We start from the raw sequence: 17,511 nt of genomic DNA on the forward strand, positions 1-17,511 counted from the left end.
GCTTTAAAAAAATCGGTGAGATAAATCTGTCTGTGTAAACGCACCCTTACCTAGGTGATTGGGCCCTGTTATATGGGCTTTACAGCCAAAGGGTTGCATTTACTACTATACAAGTGCCATAGATGCCTGTACATGCAATTTTACTCTTTAAAAACTGTCTTGTGCATATTAATACCTGGCCGATGGGTGCTGTACCTAGCCTTTTAACTGTAAGTGGTCATTAGGTAAATGGGGAGCTCTGCTTGACAAAGTGACAAACCATTGGCTTCTCACTCAGCCAATCACTTTAGTGTCCACAGGCAGCATTTTGCCTGTGGTCACTAAAGGCCACTCTATTACTTTCAGGCTTCAATGCATGAGTCAAGCAGTGAGGGAGAAGAGACTGGGCAGGAGTAGGGAGCAAGAGGGAGGAATGTATTGTTGTTTCTTTTTGTGCCTAGTAATTAAGGAGGGGCGGGATATGCACTACCAATAGGGTCAATACCTATATCCTGTTGGCTACATGGGGGGATAGTACCCACCGGGGGGTCTGGGATTTTCCTTCACATCTCCTGTTTATTTAGATTTTGTAAATTCTAGCACTGTGTTTTTAAGATGTTTGCCTAGCAAGTTCTGTGGAGAAAAGTTGAGGCTGGCAAGAAATCATCATGATGGTTTGGGTGGGGTTGCGAAGAATAGGTAAAGTCTGATCAATCTCGTTAGCAAGACATCATCTGCGAGTCTCTGGATGTAACTGCACTGTAATCTCTAACAGTGTTAGCGCATTCTGTGGTGGTAGAGATGGTGTTCATGGTTTGGTGGTATAAATTAGGCATTATGCTGTGGTGTCAGTACAGAAGCAATGATTTATAATTGCATGTGGTAACTGCCAAAATGTGCTATCACTAAATGAAAGACAGTATTGGTTACAGAAGCATTATCCCCTAATACTACTGCATCTAGGGGAAAATGTAATATGGTGACACATGGAGACACCAAATGATCGCACCTGGTTAAATACCCCTCAATGGAAAGCATTGGTGGTGCCTAAATCCTACCCTTTATGTAGGTCTGGAGAACACTGTAGTGGAGGAGAATGGGGTGTTCCACTACAATATTCCTCAATTATAGGCCATATACATAAAAAAAAAACAATAACTGTTGTAGCCGTAAATCTTTTGCCGACAGACAAAATATCTTTAGTTCAGGAAACATCTTTTGTCCACAAAGAGCCATTTGGGAAAGGATGTTCCCATAAAAGATTATCTGTCCTTCTCCCAGAGTTACTGATGACATGTAGAGAATCTGAATCAAAGTGTATGGCTGTGTATAAAAAACAATCGATCATCAAATCGTTCCTTCAACAGTTGTACACCCCCCAGCCTACTACCTAATGTGTATGGCAATGACTTGGCTTGGACCCCACTGTAATGACATGTACTATTTTTAATGCAGATTTGCTATGTCTTACAAACAAAAAACGAAAAGTTACCAGCCATTTACCATCAACTTTTTTGCAGGAAAAAAACTTGACACATGGCATAAATAAAAGCAGAATTTCCTAGACTGTTCACGATGCAGCCAAAAAGAACAGAGAGAGGAAAAAGAGGGGATATATGGAATTCATTATGTCAGACTTTCAAGAGTGCTAAGAAATGTTCTGACCATAAACAAAAGTAGGAAGCTAAGCTGTGGATGTCGAGAAAAAAAGAATAGGAGGAAAGCCAGAGGAAGGAGGTGATATCTACACCAAAAACCTTAACCCATTACACAACCCACAGTTGTATGTAGATGCATTACACCTTCAGGTGTTCTCAAATGTAGCAAAGCTGATTTTATGGCTTACTCAAAGGGTCCTATTAAACTCACAGGTCAGTGTACACTTTTCGTCAATACAAGCTCTGCTATCTCTCCAGGTGTAGAATTTTTTTCATATATCTACCAAAAAGGAACTTGGAACGTGTATATACTTACTGGCTACGGAGAAATTGTTCAAAGGGGTTTCTAACTGGTCGACATCTTGAGGACGTTCCTTATAACCAATAAAAGTACCGTCAGTCTTGAGGAGAAAGTAACGGGGCCGCCAGGTCTTTATGTACTCACCTGAAAGTAAGAAAAGAGGGGATTGGTTATTTCAACAATGGCTAAAATCCAAATACTGTAGTCTGGCTAATGGGTCATCACAAAAATTACATAATAAGCTCTAAATACAGTAAAAAAAAACAAAAAAAAAAAAACACAACATTGACCTATACGGAGTACGGACACCCGGTCCACAGCAAATACTAATTAACTGGTTTTTCAAAGACCCTTTACTTATTGGTCAAAAGCTCAACTTGCTAGATTGCTTCCCTGACTTAATAAAACCACAATATGAAGCATTAACAGGACACGCTCTCTGAAGAGGTCAATGACTTCCTAAAGGAGTTTACATGCTCATGTAGTTCTTTTAAATATATGTGGAAAGTAGGCTGGGGGCAACCAGTACGTAGTCTAACGCGCTACCAGTACGTAGTCTAACCACCACCTTTATAGATACAGGTGTTTAGAAGTAAAAACACGTTGAGAATAATAGTTTTGCAAACGCATCTGCCGACACGGCTATTTCACCCGATCCCCCCCACCCCCAACATGCCCAATCCTTCTCTCCGCCGGAGAGATGGAAGGCCTCTGTATGCTTTTATTATTTGTCCAATCCTGCTGAATTTGCAGAGTTTGAGCCATTGGTTTTACACCACCTCTACAGATCTAAACTTTTACTGTAATTATCAGTGAAGGCCCAAAGTAAGCCTTGTATTCTGCAACTCTGGAAGTGAATACTACTGTGTACAGTGCTGCTAGGTATTCTCACAGGATAAACTTTAAAGCAAATTCAAGGCAATGAATTGTTGCTGAAAGATACGATTGGATAAGGTGCATTGCTTGTCCGGTGATCTCTTTGGAGAACAATACAGTGGTTTGATTTGACTTCCAAATCTGTTTAGTTTGTCTGGATGAAAGCCTTCTTTGGTGGATGTGAGAGTCAGAACCATGTGAATCGAGTGTATCAGGAGACTGTTCTGGTAAATGCTAGGCATGGAGAAGGCTGGTGTAAAGGTAAGGTAGCAAGAGTTAGCATAAAGCATTATCATCATCCGAGGTGATGCCATTTGAGGTTGGCGGGTCAAGTTATTCCAGTTGTTACACTAATTTCCATAAGGCCCCGTTCCCACTGAGGAAAGGTAGCGGAATGAACATGTTCATTCTTCAGCACGGACAGGGCAGGAGCGCGCGCCTCCCATTATGAGCGGGAGGCTAACGGCATTCTGCGGCGGACAATTCCGTCGCGGAATTCCGCTAGCTTTCCTCAGTGGGAACGGGGCCTTAGTCAGAGAATAGACAGATTTCCAACTATAAAAACTTACAACATAATACTTAAAACTGACGAAGTGGCGATCCAGCCCTGGAGAGGCACAGTGAGAGGGGAGTTAGTATCATTTGTTATGTTCGCCCCATGCCCTGTTATTTGAAAGAAAAAGAAAAAAAATGTGGCTTCTTTATCTCAACCTTGTGCTAACTAAGAACTGTTCCTCCTCACTATAATGCAAAGGAAGTGACAATGCTAGACAAGACAAGATGGCGCCAAGAGCTATCATCACTTCTTGAGGTACTTTAAACATATCCAAGCAGTGACAAAAGCTCAACCAATCACTTACGGAGACAGGACAGCACCAAGGCAAGTAATTGGCTGAATGGGCTGTCACTGGCAAGACTTGTTCGTCTTAGTATTGGTGGCAGCAGCAGACCTGGAGACGCCACAGAAGGACAATGGGGGAGCATGAAGAGGTAATAAGAAGACATCATAAGATTTTTATATAGTGCTGCCCTTATATAAAATGTGTTTTTCAGTGCCAGAGTACCCCTTTAATCACAGGACCTTATAACACCATAACATTGCAGCGTAATCTGCAGGATACCAATTGGTGTTTTTAGAACTTGGCCTACTGTATTCACACACAAAGATAGTATTTTATATTTTTAGATCAGATGGCTTATAGTCCTACATAACAGTCATAGGATGCCATTAAAAGTCAATGTCATGGCCTTTTTAGAAAGAATGGTATCCTTGTTGCCTACCCTTTGCTTGCACTAATGAACTTTTGTAACCGAGAGCTGGAATTTCGTCTATAATGTTCTTTGGCAAGAAAAGAATAAATAGTTCGATAAAATGAGAAAAAGCCAATTCTTTAAAATACAAAAAAAATCTACTTTAAAAAGGAGGATGCAGATATAGCAATTTCCAAAGAATATATATCTCAATCATTATTCTCCACATTGCAGACAAACAGAAAAAGTATCACATACTCAATCTCCTTTTGCCGCCAGTCTGACATTCACTTGGTTCTCTCCGATCACCACTTCTTGGCCAGTCACAACATGTCTGGAAATGCCCGCTCTGATAATCATTGGCTGAGGCAAGTAAGTGCTATGACAAATGATTGGCTAAACAGGCATTTCCTGTTTGTTAAGGCAGAACCAGTGGTTAAATTAAGGATCAGTTTAAGGTGACAGCCTGACACCATCTTTAAGCAAAACCTGTGGTCTTCTGAGCAAATAGAGTAGCTAGTTAAGTGACAATCTATAAAAACGTTGGTCCTAAGCATGTCCTTGGAATACTGCAGAGATGTACAATGTTAGGCTATGTTTCCTTGGACCCACCCTTATCTTAAAAGAACCTAGTGGTAAGTGGGTGGCTCAAGTATCATCAACAAATTGGAAGGTCTTCTGCTGGACCTTTAGCTCTATTATTGTGTAAGAGCCTGGGTCCACAAATTCCTCTGTTACTTTGGTGGGTCGGTCTGTCTCTGGACCTTATCAAGGTAATATATGGGGACCCGAAATGTAGGATCCATTCTATCACCACAGGCCAGAAGTTCAAGGATTTAATGGGGATTCAATCTAAATGTGCAACTTTTTATCCCACCCAAAAATCACAAATTAATGTGACATTTTGCTATGTGAAGCAGACTGCTCGGCTGGTGATTTAGAACCCACAGAGATGACAGTAGGGCGGCACCATAAAGGAAGTCAAACTGCTTCATATACGGAGATAAATAATACAGTGTATGTTTTGCAACATCTGATCCTTAAATGCATAGCAAATGTACGATTCCGAGCAGATGTCCAATGTATTATTTCTGCCATTGTCATTTTTCACTGTGACATATGGAGAACTTTTTTTCATTTACATTTTGCAATGCAAGTACTTTATACAACTAAAAGCAATTTACTAATCTGTGGAACAGATTTAATAAGCAAGATTTTTTTCAAAGGAAGAACAATCATTACAAAGACATAGTCTTCTCAAAGTTACAGCTCAACTTTTAAGATGTATCCTTTGTACAGTTTAAAAATGGAATTTTAACTTAAATTTCAAATTGGTAGAATTTTTTTAGAAACTATAAATAAAATATTAAAAGTACAATCTAAAATTGTGGTAAACAAAAAATTTTGTTTAAAAATGATCTTTTGGGGGGACTTAAAGTTTTTTTTTTATCCTTCATTTAATCACTTGTCTCTGTCTTAAGGGTCCTATTCATTAAAGAAGAAAAAAAAAAAATCTAAAAGGCTTAGGCCAGAAAGGCCTTCACAATAGACACGACACAGATTACAGAGATGAAAACGTCTCAGAACAATCCAGTCTTTGTTGCGCTTGATCCTTTTTTTTCTTCAGTTATCTTTAAGTATCCTTCCTGCCGGAGTATCAAATTTATACTTTGTTATAGCTTCTCTGCATTTTCACAGGTCTACAGATTCTAATAGGTCAAATTTAAAAAAATATATTAAGAAAAAAAAAAAATAAGTAAAACGCCAGTTAGCTATTTAATTCATTCTTTATCTATCTATCTATACAGGTAAAGAGATAAATATATAACTTGAGCTAAACTATTTTTATAATATGTAATGATATTCAATTAAAAAAAAAAAGTGTTGAAGAATTTTTTAGTTTATTTTCAACTAACATATTAAAAGACAAGACTTCCATAGTCTGCATGAAACATAGATCAAAAACTTCTCATTAAAGTGTAGATTTTTTTTTCTTAATAAAAAGTACAAGGGCATTTAAACTTTGCCCAATGTGAGCAGCAATATTTGCTGTATACAAAACAATCCCTTTATGACTGGGCGTCACGTGCATGGGCTGAACTAATGTATCTTTGTGTTTTTTTTTTCAGCGTATGAGTCTTGAGAAAGACACTGCTGCCCTCTTGGCATATGAAAAGTTAATCCTACTGAGAATTTAACAAGAATGCATTTTTCCCCCCAACAATGCCTTCCTGAATTGGAGCTGTCTGGCCCTGATAGAGTACCTAACATAAGAAACAGCTGCCACTCCCTGGGAAGCGCACTGAGTAAGTGGAGTATAACGAGCAACGAGCACCCGCCAAACAAAAGAAAATCCATCTTTATTTACCAACTGCTACTTGCTTGTTGCTGTAGCGAGTCATTTAGGAAAATCAGCAACCCCTTAATATTGGAACAGTTGGAAGAAGACAAAAATAAGTAGAGGAAATTAGAAAGTACTCACTCACTGCTATTAATATCTTAACAATAATAGTTTTGTCAAAATGAACAATTTTTCCCACTTAAAAAGTTTTTGCTTTTGTAATTAAATGCCAGATCTAAATACACTGCACAGCTGACGCATAAAGTACAACTGGTTTTTAATCTGCTGCAACTGTTTCAAGTCAATTCACTAAAATTAAACATTTGGCTGGATAGTACAAGATGTTTAGTTTTTAGTAAATGTGACCCCCGACACAAATAATGTAACGCCCCAATATCATCTGCTAATAAACTTGCTAAAATACTCTGAAAAGTTTTTGAAAAATTTACAAACTTGCAGAATTTACTGTGAGAACAGCTTATAAACTAGGCAGAATGAATGGTTAAAAAGGATGAATGGGTCCAGTTGTGAAAAGAGATGCTCATATTTCTTGATTCAACAAAGTAGTTTTTCTCACTTTCCTTAGAGACAGAAGAAAAATTGGAAATCCAGTTGCTGGTCGCATTCTGGGCTTTAGACAGCTTGGGAAAAAAAATTATGCAAATGCCATTCCCAATATGCGCACCAAGACACAAGGACCTCTGCCTTGTTTGTCTATTCACAGTGGTGCAGAAGGGGGCCAGTTCTTTGTTAATTTTTTTTTCTTCTGGACACTCTCTGGATGTGTTCTCAGCCTTTGCCTCCAGCGTACAGCTGCGGACGCTCTGGCTGTGCCCTGAATCTCAATGAGACGGCTTAGACTGCAGTCAAGGGTGCTTCCCAATGGGGAGGTCAAGCCTGAGTCAGCAGACTGTCTGCACCAGACTGGCGCTTTACAGCTTATCCCGGCTCTCTGCCTTTCACGAACCATATAAGGCAGTCCACTGTCACAACAAGCTAATTCAGTGCTAGGCAAATCCGCTCCCTTGCTTTATTCTCACTCATTTTCCATGCAGCTGGATTGTGGTACATTACGTCTCAGGCCCCTGCAGCAGCATGCATGACAATGATTGACACTGCTGGCAACAGGTTAAGAAGAACTGCTCCTGCCTGAAGTACTGCCCTGTCTTTTCTGCATTTGCACCGTTTCTCACGCTCAGACAAAGCTACAATATCCGGCACCTGCTTAATTATCATATCTTCTAAACAGGTTCCCCTAGCTCCCCCTGTCCTAATGAGGCTGATGTTCAATGTACAGAGTCTAATTTGTCAAGAAATAAAAAGGGAAGGGGGGAAAAATGCAAACTGTAAAATATTTTTGTTTGTTTTGAAAACATAAAAAAGGGGGTGAATGACTGAAAGGAAAAATAAAATAAATTTATTATTTTTTTTTTTTATATATAAAAGTACTACATCAATGCCTCAAAAGCACATACTATAGACCTACTGTGAGACATTAAATCTAGGTCCATATAGATTAACTATATGGACTCTTTGTAAAAGGAGTGGATTAAAAAAAAAAAAAAATTTATATATATATATATATATATATATATATATATATATATATATATATATATATATATATATATATATATATATATATATATATATATACACACACACACACACACACACACACACACACACTACCGTTCAAAAGTTTGGGGTCACATTGAAATGTCCTTATTTTTGAAGGAAAAGCACTGTACTTTTCAATGAAGATAACTTTAAACTAGTCCTAACTTTAAAGACATACACTCTATACATTGCTAATGTGGTAAATGACTATTCTAGCTGCAAATGTCTGTTTTTTGGTGCAATATCTACATAGGTGTATACAGGCCCATTTCCAGCAACTATCACTACAGTGTTCTAATGGTACAATGTGTTTGCTCATTGGCTCAGAAGGCTAATTGATGATTAGAAAACCCTCGTGCAATCATGTTCACACATCTGAAAACAGTCTAGCTCGTTACAGAAGCTACAAAACTGACCTTCCTTTGAGCAGATTGAGTTTCTGAAGCATCACATTTGTGGGGTCAATTAAACGCTCAAAATGGCCAAAAAAAGAGAACTTTCATCTGAGACTCGACAGTCTATTCTTGTTCTTAGAAATGAAGGCTATTTATGCGAGAAATTGCTAAGAAATTGAAGATTTCCTACAACGGTGTGTACTACTCCCTTCAAAGGACAGCACAAACAGGCTCTAACCAGAGTAGAAAAAGAAGTGGGAGACCGCGTTGCACAACTAAGCAGGAAGATAAGCACATTAGAGTCTCTAGTTTGAGAAACAGACGCCTCACAGGTCCCAAACTGGCATCTTCATTAAAGGGAACCATTCACCCCGTGGCCCCCGTTAGAAACAGACATACAGTAACATAAAGGTCAATATACTTACCACATCGCTCCCGGTCCCGTCCCGGATCCCGTTGTTGACACGGAGAAATCGCCGATTCTTCTTCTCGCGCCCATTATGGTAATGAGCGCCGCCGGCCCGAAGTCCAGCCTTCTCCCCGCCTCCGACACTTGATTGACGCCGGATCTTCTTCCTCCTCGTCTTCTATCTTCTCGCCGGATCCCGCGCAGGCGCCGTGACAGTCGTTTTCGGCGCATGCGCAGTTCACAATTGAAGCCGCTCCGCAGCTTCACTGTTTACTGCGCGTGCGCCGATTGGCTCGAACACGTATCCTGTTTACCGCGCAGGCGCAGAAGAGGTGACGAGACCATCGCAACGGCGCCTGCGCGGGAATTCGGCAGAAGACTGAAGACTGAAGACGTCAATCAAGTTCCAGGAGGCGTGGATGGGCGGCGACGAGAAGAGGACCTCATGAATAAGTTGGACTCGTCCGTCGTTTCCTATGGACGTTGGACTCATCTCAGCTCATTACCATAATGGGCGGGAGAAGAAGAATCGGCGATTTCTCCGTGTCAACAACGGGATCCGGGACGGGACCGGGAGCGATGTGGTAAGTATATTGACCTTTATGTTACTGTATGTCTGTTTCTAACGGGGGCCACGGGGTGAATGGTTCCCTTTAAATAGTACCCGCAAAACACCAGTGTCAACATCTACAGTGAAGAGGCGGCTGCAGGATTTTGGGCTTCAGGGCAGAGTGGCAAAGAAAAAGCCATATCTGAGACTGGCCAATAAAAGAAAAAGATTAAGATGGTCAAAAGAACACAGACATTCGATAGAGGAAGACTGGAAAAAAGTGTTGTGGACAGATGAATCCAAGTTTGAGGTGTTTGGATCACAAAGAAGAACGTTTGTGAGACGCAGAACAAATGAAAAGATGCTGGAAGAATGCCTGACGCCATCTGTTAAGCATGGTGGAGGTAATGTGATGGTCTGGGGTTGCTTTGGTGCTGGTAAGGTGGGAGATTTGTACAGGGTAAAAGGGATTCTGAATAAGGAAGGCTATCACTCAATTTTGCAACGCCATGCCATACCCAGTGGACAGCGCTTGTTTGGAGCCAATTTCATCCTACAACTGGACAATGACCCTAAACACACCTCCAAATTGTGCAAGAACTATTTACAGCAGAAGCAGGCAGCTGGTATTCTATCGGTAATGGAGTGGCCAGCACAGTCACCAGATCTGAACCCCATTGAGCTGTTGTGGGAGCAGCTTGACCGTATGGTACGCCAGAAGTGCCCATCCAACCAATCCAACTTGTGGGAGCTGCTTCTAGAAGCGTGGGGTGCAATTTCTCCAGCTTACCTCAACAGATTAATAGCTAGAATGCTAAGGGTGTGCAATGCTGTAATTGCTGCAAAAGGTGGATTCTTTGACGAAAGCAAAGATTGATGTAAAAACAATGATATTTCAAATACAAATCATTATTTCTAACCTTGTCAATGTCTTGTCTCTATTTTTTATTCATTTAATGGAAAACACAAAATTGTTTGGGTGACCCCAAACTTTTAAACGGTAGTGTATATAATTATATATATATATACACACACTCACCGGCCACTTTATTAGGTACACCTGTCCAACTGCACAATACCACTTAATTTCTAATCAGACAATCACAGGATGCATTTAGGCATGTAGACATGGTCAAGACAATCTCCTGCAGTTCAAACCGAGCATCAGTATGGGGAAGAAAGGTGATTTGAGTGCCTTTGAACGTGGCATGGTTGTTGGTGCCAGAAGGGCTGGTCTGAGTATTTCAGAAACTGCTGATCTACTGGGATTTTCACGCACAACCATCTCTAGGGTTTACAGAGAATGGTCCGAAAAAGAAAAAACATCCAGTGAGCGGCAGTTCTCTGGGCGGAAATGCCTTGTTGATGCCAGAGGTCAGAGGAGAATGGGCAGACTGGTTCGAGCTGATAGAAAGAAACAGTGACTCAAATAGCCAACCGTTACAACCAAGGTAGGCAGAAGAGCATCTCTGAACGCACAGTACAGCGAACTTTGAGGCAGATGGGCTACAGCAGCAGAAGACCACACCGGGTGCCACTCCTTTCAGCTAAGAACAGGAAACTGAGGCTACAATTTGCACAAGCTCATCGAAATCGGACAGTAGAAGATTGGAAAAACGTTGCCTGGTCTGATGAGTCTCGATTTCTGCTGCGACATTCGGATGGTAGGGTCAGAATTTGGCGTCAACAACATGAAAGCATGGATCCATCCTGCCTTGTATCAACGGTTCAGGCTGGTGGTGGTGGTGTCATGGTGTGGGGAATATTTTCTTGTCACTCTTTGGGCCCCTTGGTACCAATTGAGCATCGTTGCAACGCCACAGCCTACCTGAGTATTGTTGCTGACCATGTCCATCCCTTTATGACCACAATGTACCCAACATCTGATGGCTACTTTCAGCAGGATAATGCGCCATGTCATAAAGCTAGAATCATCTCAGACTGGTTTCTTGAACATGACAATGAGTTCACTGTACTCAAATGGCCTCCACAGTCACAAGATCTCAATCCAATACAGCATCTTTGGGATGTGGTGAAACGGGAGATTCGCATCATGGATGTGCAGCCGACAAATCTGCGGCAACTGTGTGATGCCATCATGTCAATATGGACCAAAATCTCTGAGGAATGCTTCCAGCACCTTGTTGAGTCTATATATATATATATATATATATATATATATATATATATATATATATATATATATATATATATATATACATATACACACACACACATATATATTAATCATAATAATACTATGAAATAGCTGTGCTGAGAGAGATAAACTAGGCCCCATACGCCTCCATGTTGGATCCTAGGAAAGTGAACATTACACAGCTATTCTATCCAGGTCACTATACAGGTCAAAAAGTGCTTAAAGGGGTTATCCAGTGCTACAAAAACATGGCCACTTTCCCCCTACTGTTGTCTCCAGTTTGGGTGCGGTTTTGAAACTCAGTTCTATTGAAGTAAACGGAGCTTAATTGCAAACTGCACCTGAACTGGAGACAACAGTAGGGGGAAAAGTGGCCATGTTTTTGTAGCGCTGGATAACCCCTTTAATGTAGTGTGTAGCCGAAGTGGCTGTGTGTATCCCCATACAGCCTCCTGCACATGGAGGCCAAACAACCAAAAGGCCAATTATAGGGTCAATTGTGTATGGTTCTTGGCTTTTAAATAGCGTCTTGCAGTTTATTGACTGCAAGTGAAGGCATGACTATGTGTGGGCCAAACAGTTATGAAAAACACACATTTCTATGGACCTTTAAATGTGCACCTGGGCACTGTCATGATAAAACCATAAAGGACCTTCACCACACCAGACTTATTAGGTAGCGCAGCATCCCACGCACAGTTCCTGTACCAGTCTTAGAAACCTACTTCAGCTCAGTGGTAGATTCCTAACAACAAATTTCTAGGATAGGTTATTACACCATGGCCTGGCTGCAGGCGCCCAAACCCCCTCTAGTTAAGCCCCACTCATTTTCGTAAAAGTTGTATGGGAACGCAGAATGGCAAAAAAAGTTCACATTTTTGCAGGTGGTTTACAGTTTACCTCAAATAGAGAAGTTACCTCAGCACTATCCACTCTGCAGGTGATGTCACAAAGAGTGCATATATGGTTTACACATGGCCATCCCAACACTGGTGGTACTCTGCACTGAGAGCTGTGTCCATGTATAAAGTCCAACAAAGAAAAGTGACACTCACCAAGTAGATGCAATGTGTTTATTCCATAATCATGGTCGTGGATACAGACAACAATCGTTTCACACTAATGTGCGACTCCTCTTGGCCAAGAGGAAGTGTACATTAGTGTGAAACGATTGTTGCCTGCATTGTCTGTATCCACAACCATGATTATGAAATAAACACACGTTGCATCTCCTTGGTCAGTGCCGCAGCTTCTCTTTGCTTTGATGGGGTTAGGACCACTTGTCTCCTTCTCACTGCAGATGTGCTGGCCCTGTGCAGTGACAGTCTATTCCATATAACTATGGGAGATACAGCTGTTTCCTTATGTTCCATAGAGCTGTATGGAATGGCAGTACATGGAATCAATTTTCTCCTATCCCACTGTTATCACAAAGATAAAATACCAACAGGATGAGTCTGGGAACCACTCATCTACACCTGTTCTAGTGAAATATTATATTATGTGACTATTCTGAATATGCATACAGGGACAACGTCAATTTAAAGTGGATCCAGTTTATTATAAACCTCTATGGAACAGGGTTCCTTGATTATAATACAAGTTTCAGTATACATTCTGAATTGATCTCTATCCAGGAGGGAACATCAGGGGTCTCGGAGGCTTGGACAGCACTATTTGTTAAAATTAATGACATCTATGATACAGACTTCTATGCATGTGCAAGGTCTTATCTTCTGCTGCAAAGCTTTAGGGGTGTATATATAGCAGCGACACCCAGACCATGTTGCCTGAATTTGCCCAAAGACTTTTCTGTTTGACAAGAGGTCACCAGTATTCTAACCGGAACATGCTAGTTGGGGGCCCATTATACTGGGGCAGGATGCAATGCCTGAAAGGTGGCTCCAGGACAACCAGCTAAAACAATAAAGGTGAGACAGACCTTAGCATTGGAACTGTGCACAACTTCCTAAATGTATATTCTTTCCTGTAGCGACTATGGTTTTTTGGCCAAGGGTAAATTCAGTCTACTGGCGGATTAAAGAAAACAATGCAAAAAGAATAAAAAATGTTTTACTGTAGGGCAATGCAGCGTCCCACAGCTGCCGGGTCTTCTATCACAGCGGTGACAGCGAGAAAGTCTGCGTCTTAATGAAATGCAGACAGCATGAGAAACACAAATCAGAAGACCACTCTAACAAAAGGGTTGTCCCCGAAACATTCATTTTTTATGGTTCTCCCCCTCATTAGGTTAAATAGATTCAGACCTTTTTTGACTCTGTTCAGGTCCTTTGTTCATGGTCGACAGTCTAGCTCTGCACCAGTGGTTGAGATTCGGAGAAAGGGGGGTGGGGGGGCTAAAGCCCCACTCAAAGTGTGAGAATGAATGGTGTACGAGACAAATAATCATATGTACAATATATGAAGTAAGCCAGCGGTAAGGGAAGCCGGCACCTTATGCTGCCGGGAGGTCCTGCAATGCAGCTGTGACAAACAGACTGGAGTCAGCACTCCTCGTACATAAAAAAGTGCAGAGGATGCGGAGAGGAACTGTTGAATCTCTAGCACATCAATAAACTGCAGCAGCTTGTGTGCGCGAAGAGATACTGATAAACAGGGTGTGAATATCTCAACTGCAGTGCTAACTCCCAAAGAGCATCCTCTCTCATCGCCCATAAAGCCTTAAAGGGGCCCTCTGCCCAAATATAAAATCACATATTGTGCTGTCTGCATTATACATAGTTACTTGTTCTGCAGTTTCCCAGGGTTGCAACAGTCTAGTTTTTTGTTTTTATTTACATGTTCATACTGGCACCGACACAGGGATGTCAGTGCCATGCCCTTTTTTTTTAACCTTCATCCGGTTCCCGCGCACGGCTCCTGCCTTAACAAGCACCAGCCAGGCATGCAGCACTGGAGGCGGGCCTACCGCCTCCCAGTGTGACAATCTCCCCTCTGTGACGCGGCTCCATCGATTCTAATGAAGCTGTGTCAAAAAAGGGAAGGGGGCCCCTCCCCAGTGCTTCATGCCCGGCCGGTGCTCGGTAATAGACCGGTGCCATGCGCACAACTTCCAAGCAGGTATAAGAGTTTGAAATTTCTCTCAGACTTTTTTTTTCTTTTTGCGCAACCCAACAAATCTGGCAAATGATGACACAGTTCCTACAAGTTCACAGTCCACTTTCAGTCTTCAACTTAACAGCAGCCCATGGTTACTTCAGGCTACTGTTCGTGGGACATGCTCTGTTCCTTGCATGGTTGCAGCAAAGTAGGAAACACCTTTCAGTCCTCCACGATTTGCCACACTGTGCCAAACTTGTATACAGGATAAGCATTACCTTGCCACAAAAAAAAAAACATAAGAAACCTTTAGGTTATGACTCCCGAGGGCATCATCATTAGATATTGATTTTTCATTCATAAGATGGAAAAGAAGAAACTACTACTAGATCGCAGCTTTTCAAATAAGAATGAGAACGTACACTTTACAGCATCTAGTTCAGGACCTAGGATGCTCCATTCCTTAAAAACAGAGGCACAGATAATGGGTTATTCGAGACAAAGAGTTACGCCCTATCCACAGGATAGAGAATAACTGGCTGATCTGTGGGGGTTCAACTGCTGCAACCCTTACTGATCATGAGAATGAAGGTTAAAGTGAATGTACCATCTTAAAATTGAAAAAAAATTGGCAGCTGCAAGGTGATCCCAGTGACGCAGTACTTTTATAAAAACTCTGCCGGTTACCCATGATTTGCGTTGTTTCTCCTGTGTTCTCAAAGTTGGCAAGGGTCCCAGTGGTTGGACCACCATAATTCCCACCTATTAACCTGTGGGCAGGGGATAACACTTTTAAATAAAGCTATATACATAAATTCACATCCCACACTAGATGCCAACAGGAATCTCACATTCACCCCTCCTAACAAAAGGCTTTATTAAGATTTGCTTAAAAGAGTTACAACTATGGATAAAGGGGGATGCTGCTTAAAATGTAATCTGATTTGGGACGCAATTGGGTTAGAGGGTATGTACAGGTCTTTACTAGAGATGAGCGAACCTCAAGCATGCTCGAGTCCATCCGAACCCGATCGTTCGGCATTTGATTAGCGGTGGCTGCTGAAGTTAGATAAATCCCTAAAGCTTTGCAGAAAACATGGATATAGTCATTGGCTGTATCCATGTTTTCCCCATAGCCTTAGGGCTTTATCCAACTTCAGCAGCCCCAGCTAATCAAATGCCGAACAATTGGGTTCGGATGGACTTGAGCATGCTCGAGGTTCGCTCATCTCTAGTCTTTTCCTCAGCTGACAGGTATTACTTCTGAGAAAGATTTGGCTATCCAAGCATGATGGGAATTATAGCTTTCCAACAGCTGGAGGGCCACATGTTTGACGCCTCTGCCTTAAGGGTGAAATGTTGCAAATGTGCAAGTGATAATGCTGGTCTATACAAGAACAGGGAGGTATAGCAGACTCTCTAATGGTGAGACAACAGTCAGACTCCCCTCACTGTAAGCCTAATAAGAGTTTGCAGAATGGTCATATATCAAGACATGGGAAAATTCTTCTATTAATAGTACAGTATAAACTTTCTACACTTCTCCAGATGTGCAGGTCTCTATATACACAATACTGCCTACCGACGTGACACTGGAGAAGGATCCTTTATAACCTTCATGCAGATGGGTGGTGTCAGGTGGAGGCTCTTTGTTCATCTCTGTGACCATGTGGAATTAGAGGGATGAGAGGAATGCGGACACATGTTGGTAACTGGACACAACTAATATCCTTGTATGTTAGCGGCCACACAGCTGATACAAAGAGCACAGATGCAACCCTGAGGTCAGTCAGTTTTGTTCCCTTCACTCTGGGCGGCTGACATAAAGTCTTTTTTCTTTACTTAACTACACTTCACTATACTTTTTGCTTGTATCGCCAGAAATCTATTTAAAGTATATTATAGTGTGGAGCTCATCCACAGAAGTAAAAAAAAAAAAAAAACACACACACACAACACTATAGAAGAAACTATTTGTACCCACAGTGGTACAGAGAGTCTATATGTCCAGAATACAGATAGAAGAGGATACCATACAATACCACATAGGGTCACACTTGTCACTGGACAATCATGACTTTTCTTCTTTTAAGAGGAAGGTGATAAGTAAATAATAATTTCTATTCTTTCCCCCAACAGCCATTACAGCGCATATATGGGGTCTCATCCAGAGTTACCAAACTGGCAAATAGGAAATCTACTACAGATGAGCGCAACTCAAGGATGGTCAGTAGATGCGGCCATAGGGAGTCTGCGAAAACATGGATGCAGCCTATGGCATCTTTACATGGAATATTACAGGGCTATCATCCCTGCATACAATTATATTCTAAAGGGGCTATTGAAGCAGAAATAAATACATTTTAATATATATATTTTTTTATTCTGTTCAGGTAGGTTACCCACCTGAGTCATTGACTGGCTCAGCGGGTCCAATACTTCAAATCTCAAACCCAGTAGCACCACAGCTCTTTGATAGTGGTGGTGGGGAGCGAAGAAGGTAGGTGTAATGCTGCATTTACATTCGCACATTTTGCGGACCTACGGACAGTGAATGGACGGCATGGATAGTTTCCCCACCTGACATGATATATCAATATCATGCAGTCAGCGGGGAAACTGTTTGAATTTCTGCGGCACTGTAATGACACAGCCGCAGCTGTGGTTTCACAGTCCCTTTCCTTAAAGGGAATGTGCCATCAGAAAATCACATTTTTTAAATAATGTTTTTATGTTAAACATATTTTTCAATAATTGTTGGTAACATTTTACTCTAATTTTCCATTTTTATATCTATGTTATAAAACAGTCCTCATATCTTGCAGTTTTCATTTTCACCACTGGGGCTAAAACTAAACTAAGACTTCCTGTTGTGTCTGTGGATAAGTCTGTGATAAGTAGAGGCTGCTGTAA

General features: G+C 41.3%; 1 protein-coding gene across 3 annotated transcripts in view; it reads right to left on the minus strand.

Moving 5' to 3' along the window:
* AKT1 (AKT serine/threonine kinase 1) overlaps positions 1-17,511 on the minus strand; it is a 103,983-nt gene that overhangs the window by 39,869 nt on the left and 46,603 nt on the right. Inside the window, exon 3 of one of the 3 annotated variants that reach the window (XM_069950917.1) lies at positions 1,954-2,011. The exons of 1 other annotated variant lie outside the window; for it this stretch is intronic. Coding sequence is in view for 1 of the 2 variants with exons in the window: in XM_069950915.1 (XP_069807016.1) it covers positions 1,954-2,082 (129 nt within the window). In the remaining variant the exon portion in view is untranslated. Of the gene's footprint in view, positions 1-1,953; positions 2,083-17,511 lie in introns of all 3 variants that reach the window. One more of the 3 variants, XM_069950915.1, reaches the window with a different exon arrangement.

Source organism: Dendropsophus ebraccatus, chromosome 13 (genome assembly GCF_027789765.1).
Source record: "Dendropsophus ebraccatus isolate aDenEbr1 chromosome 13, aDenEbr1.pat, whole genome shotgun sequence".
Lineage (NCBI taxonomy): Eukaryota > Metazoa > Chordata > Amphibia > Anura > Hylidae > Dendropsophus > Dendropsophus ebraccatus.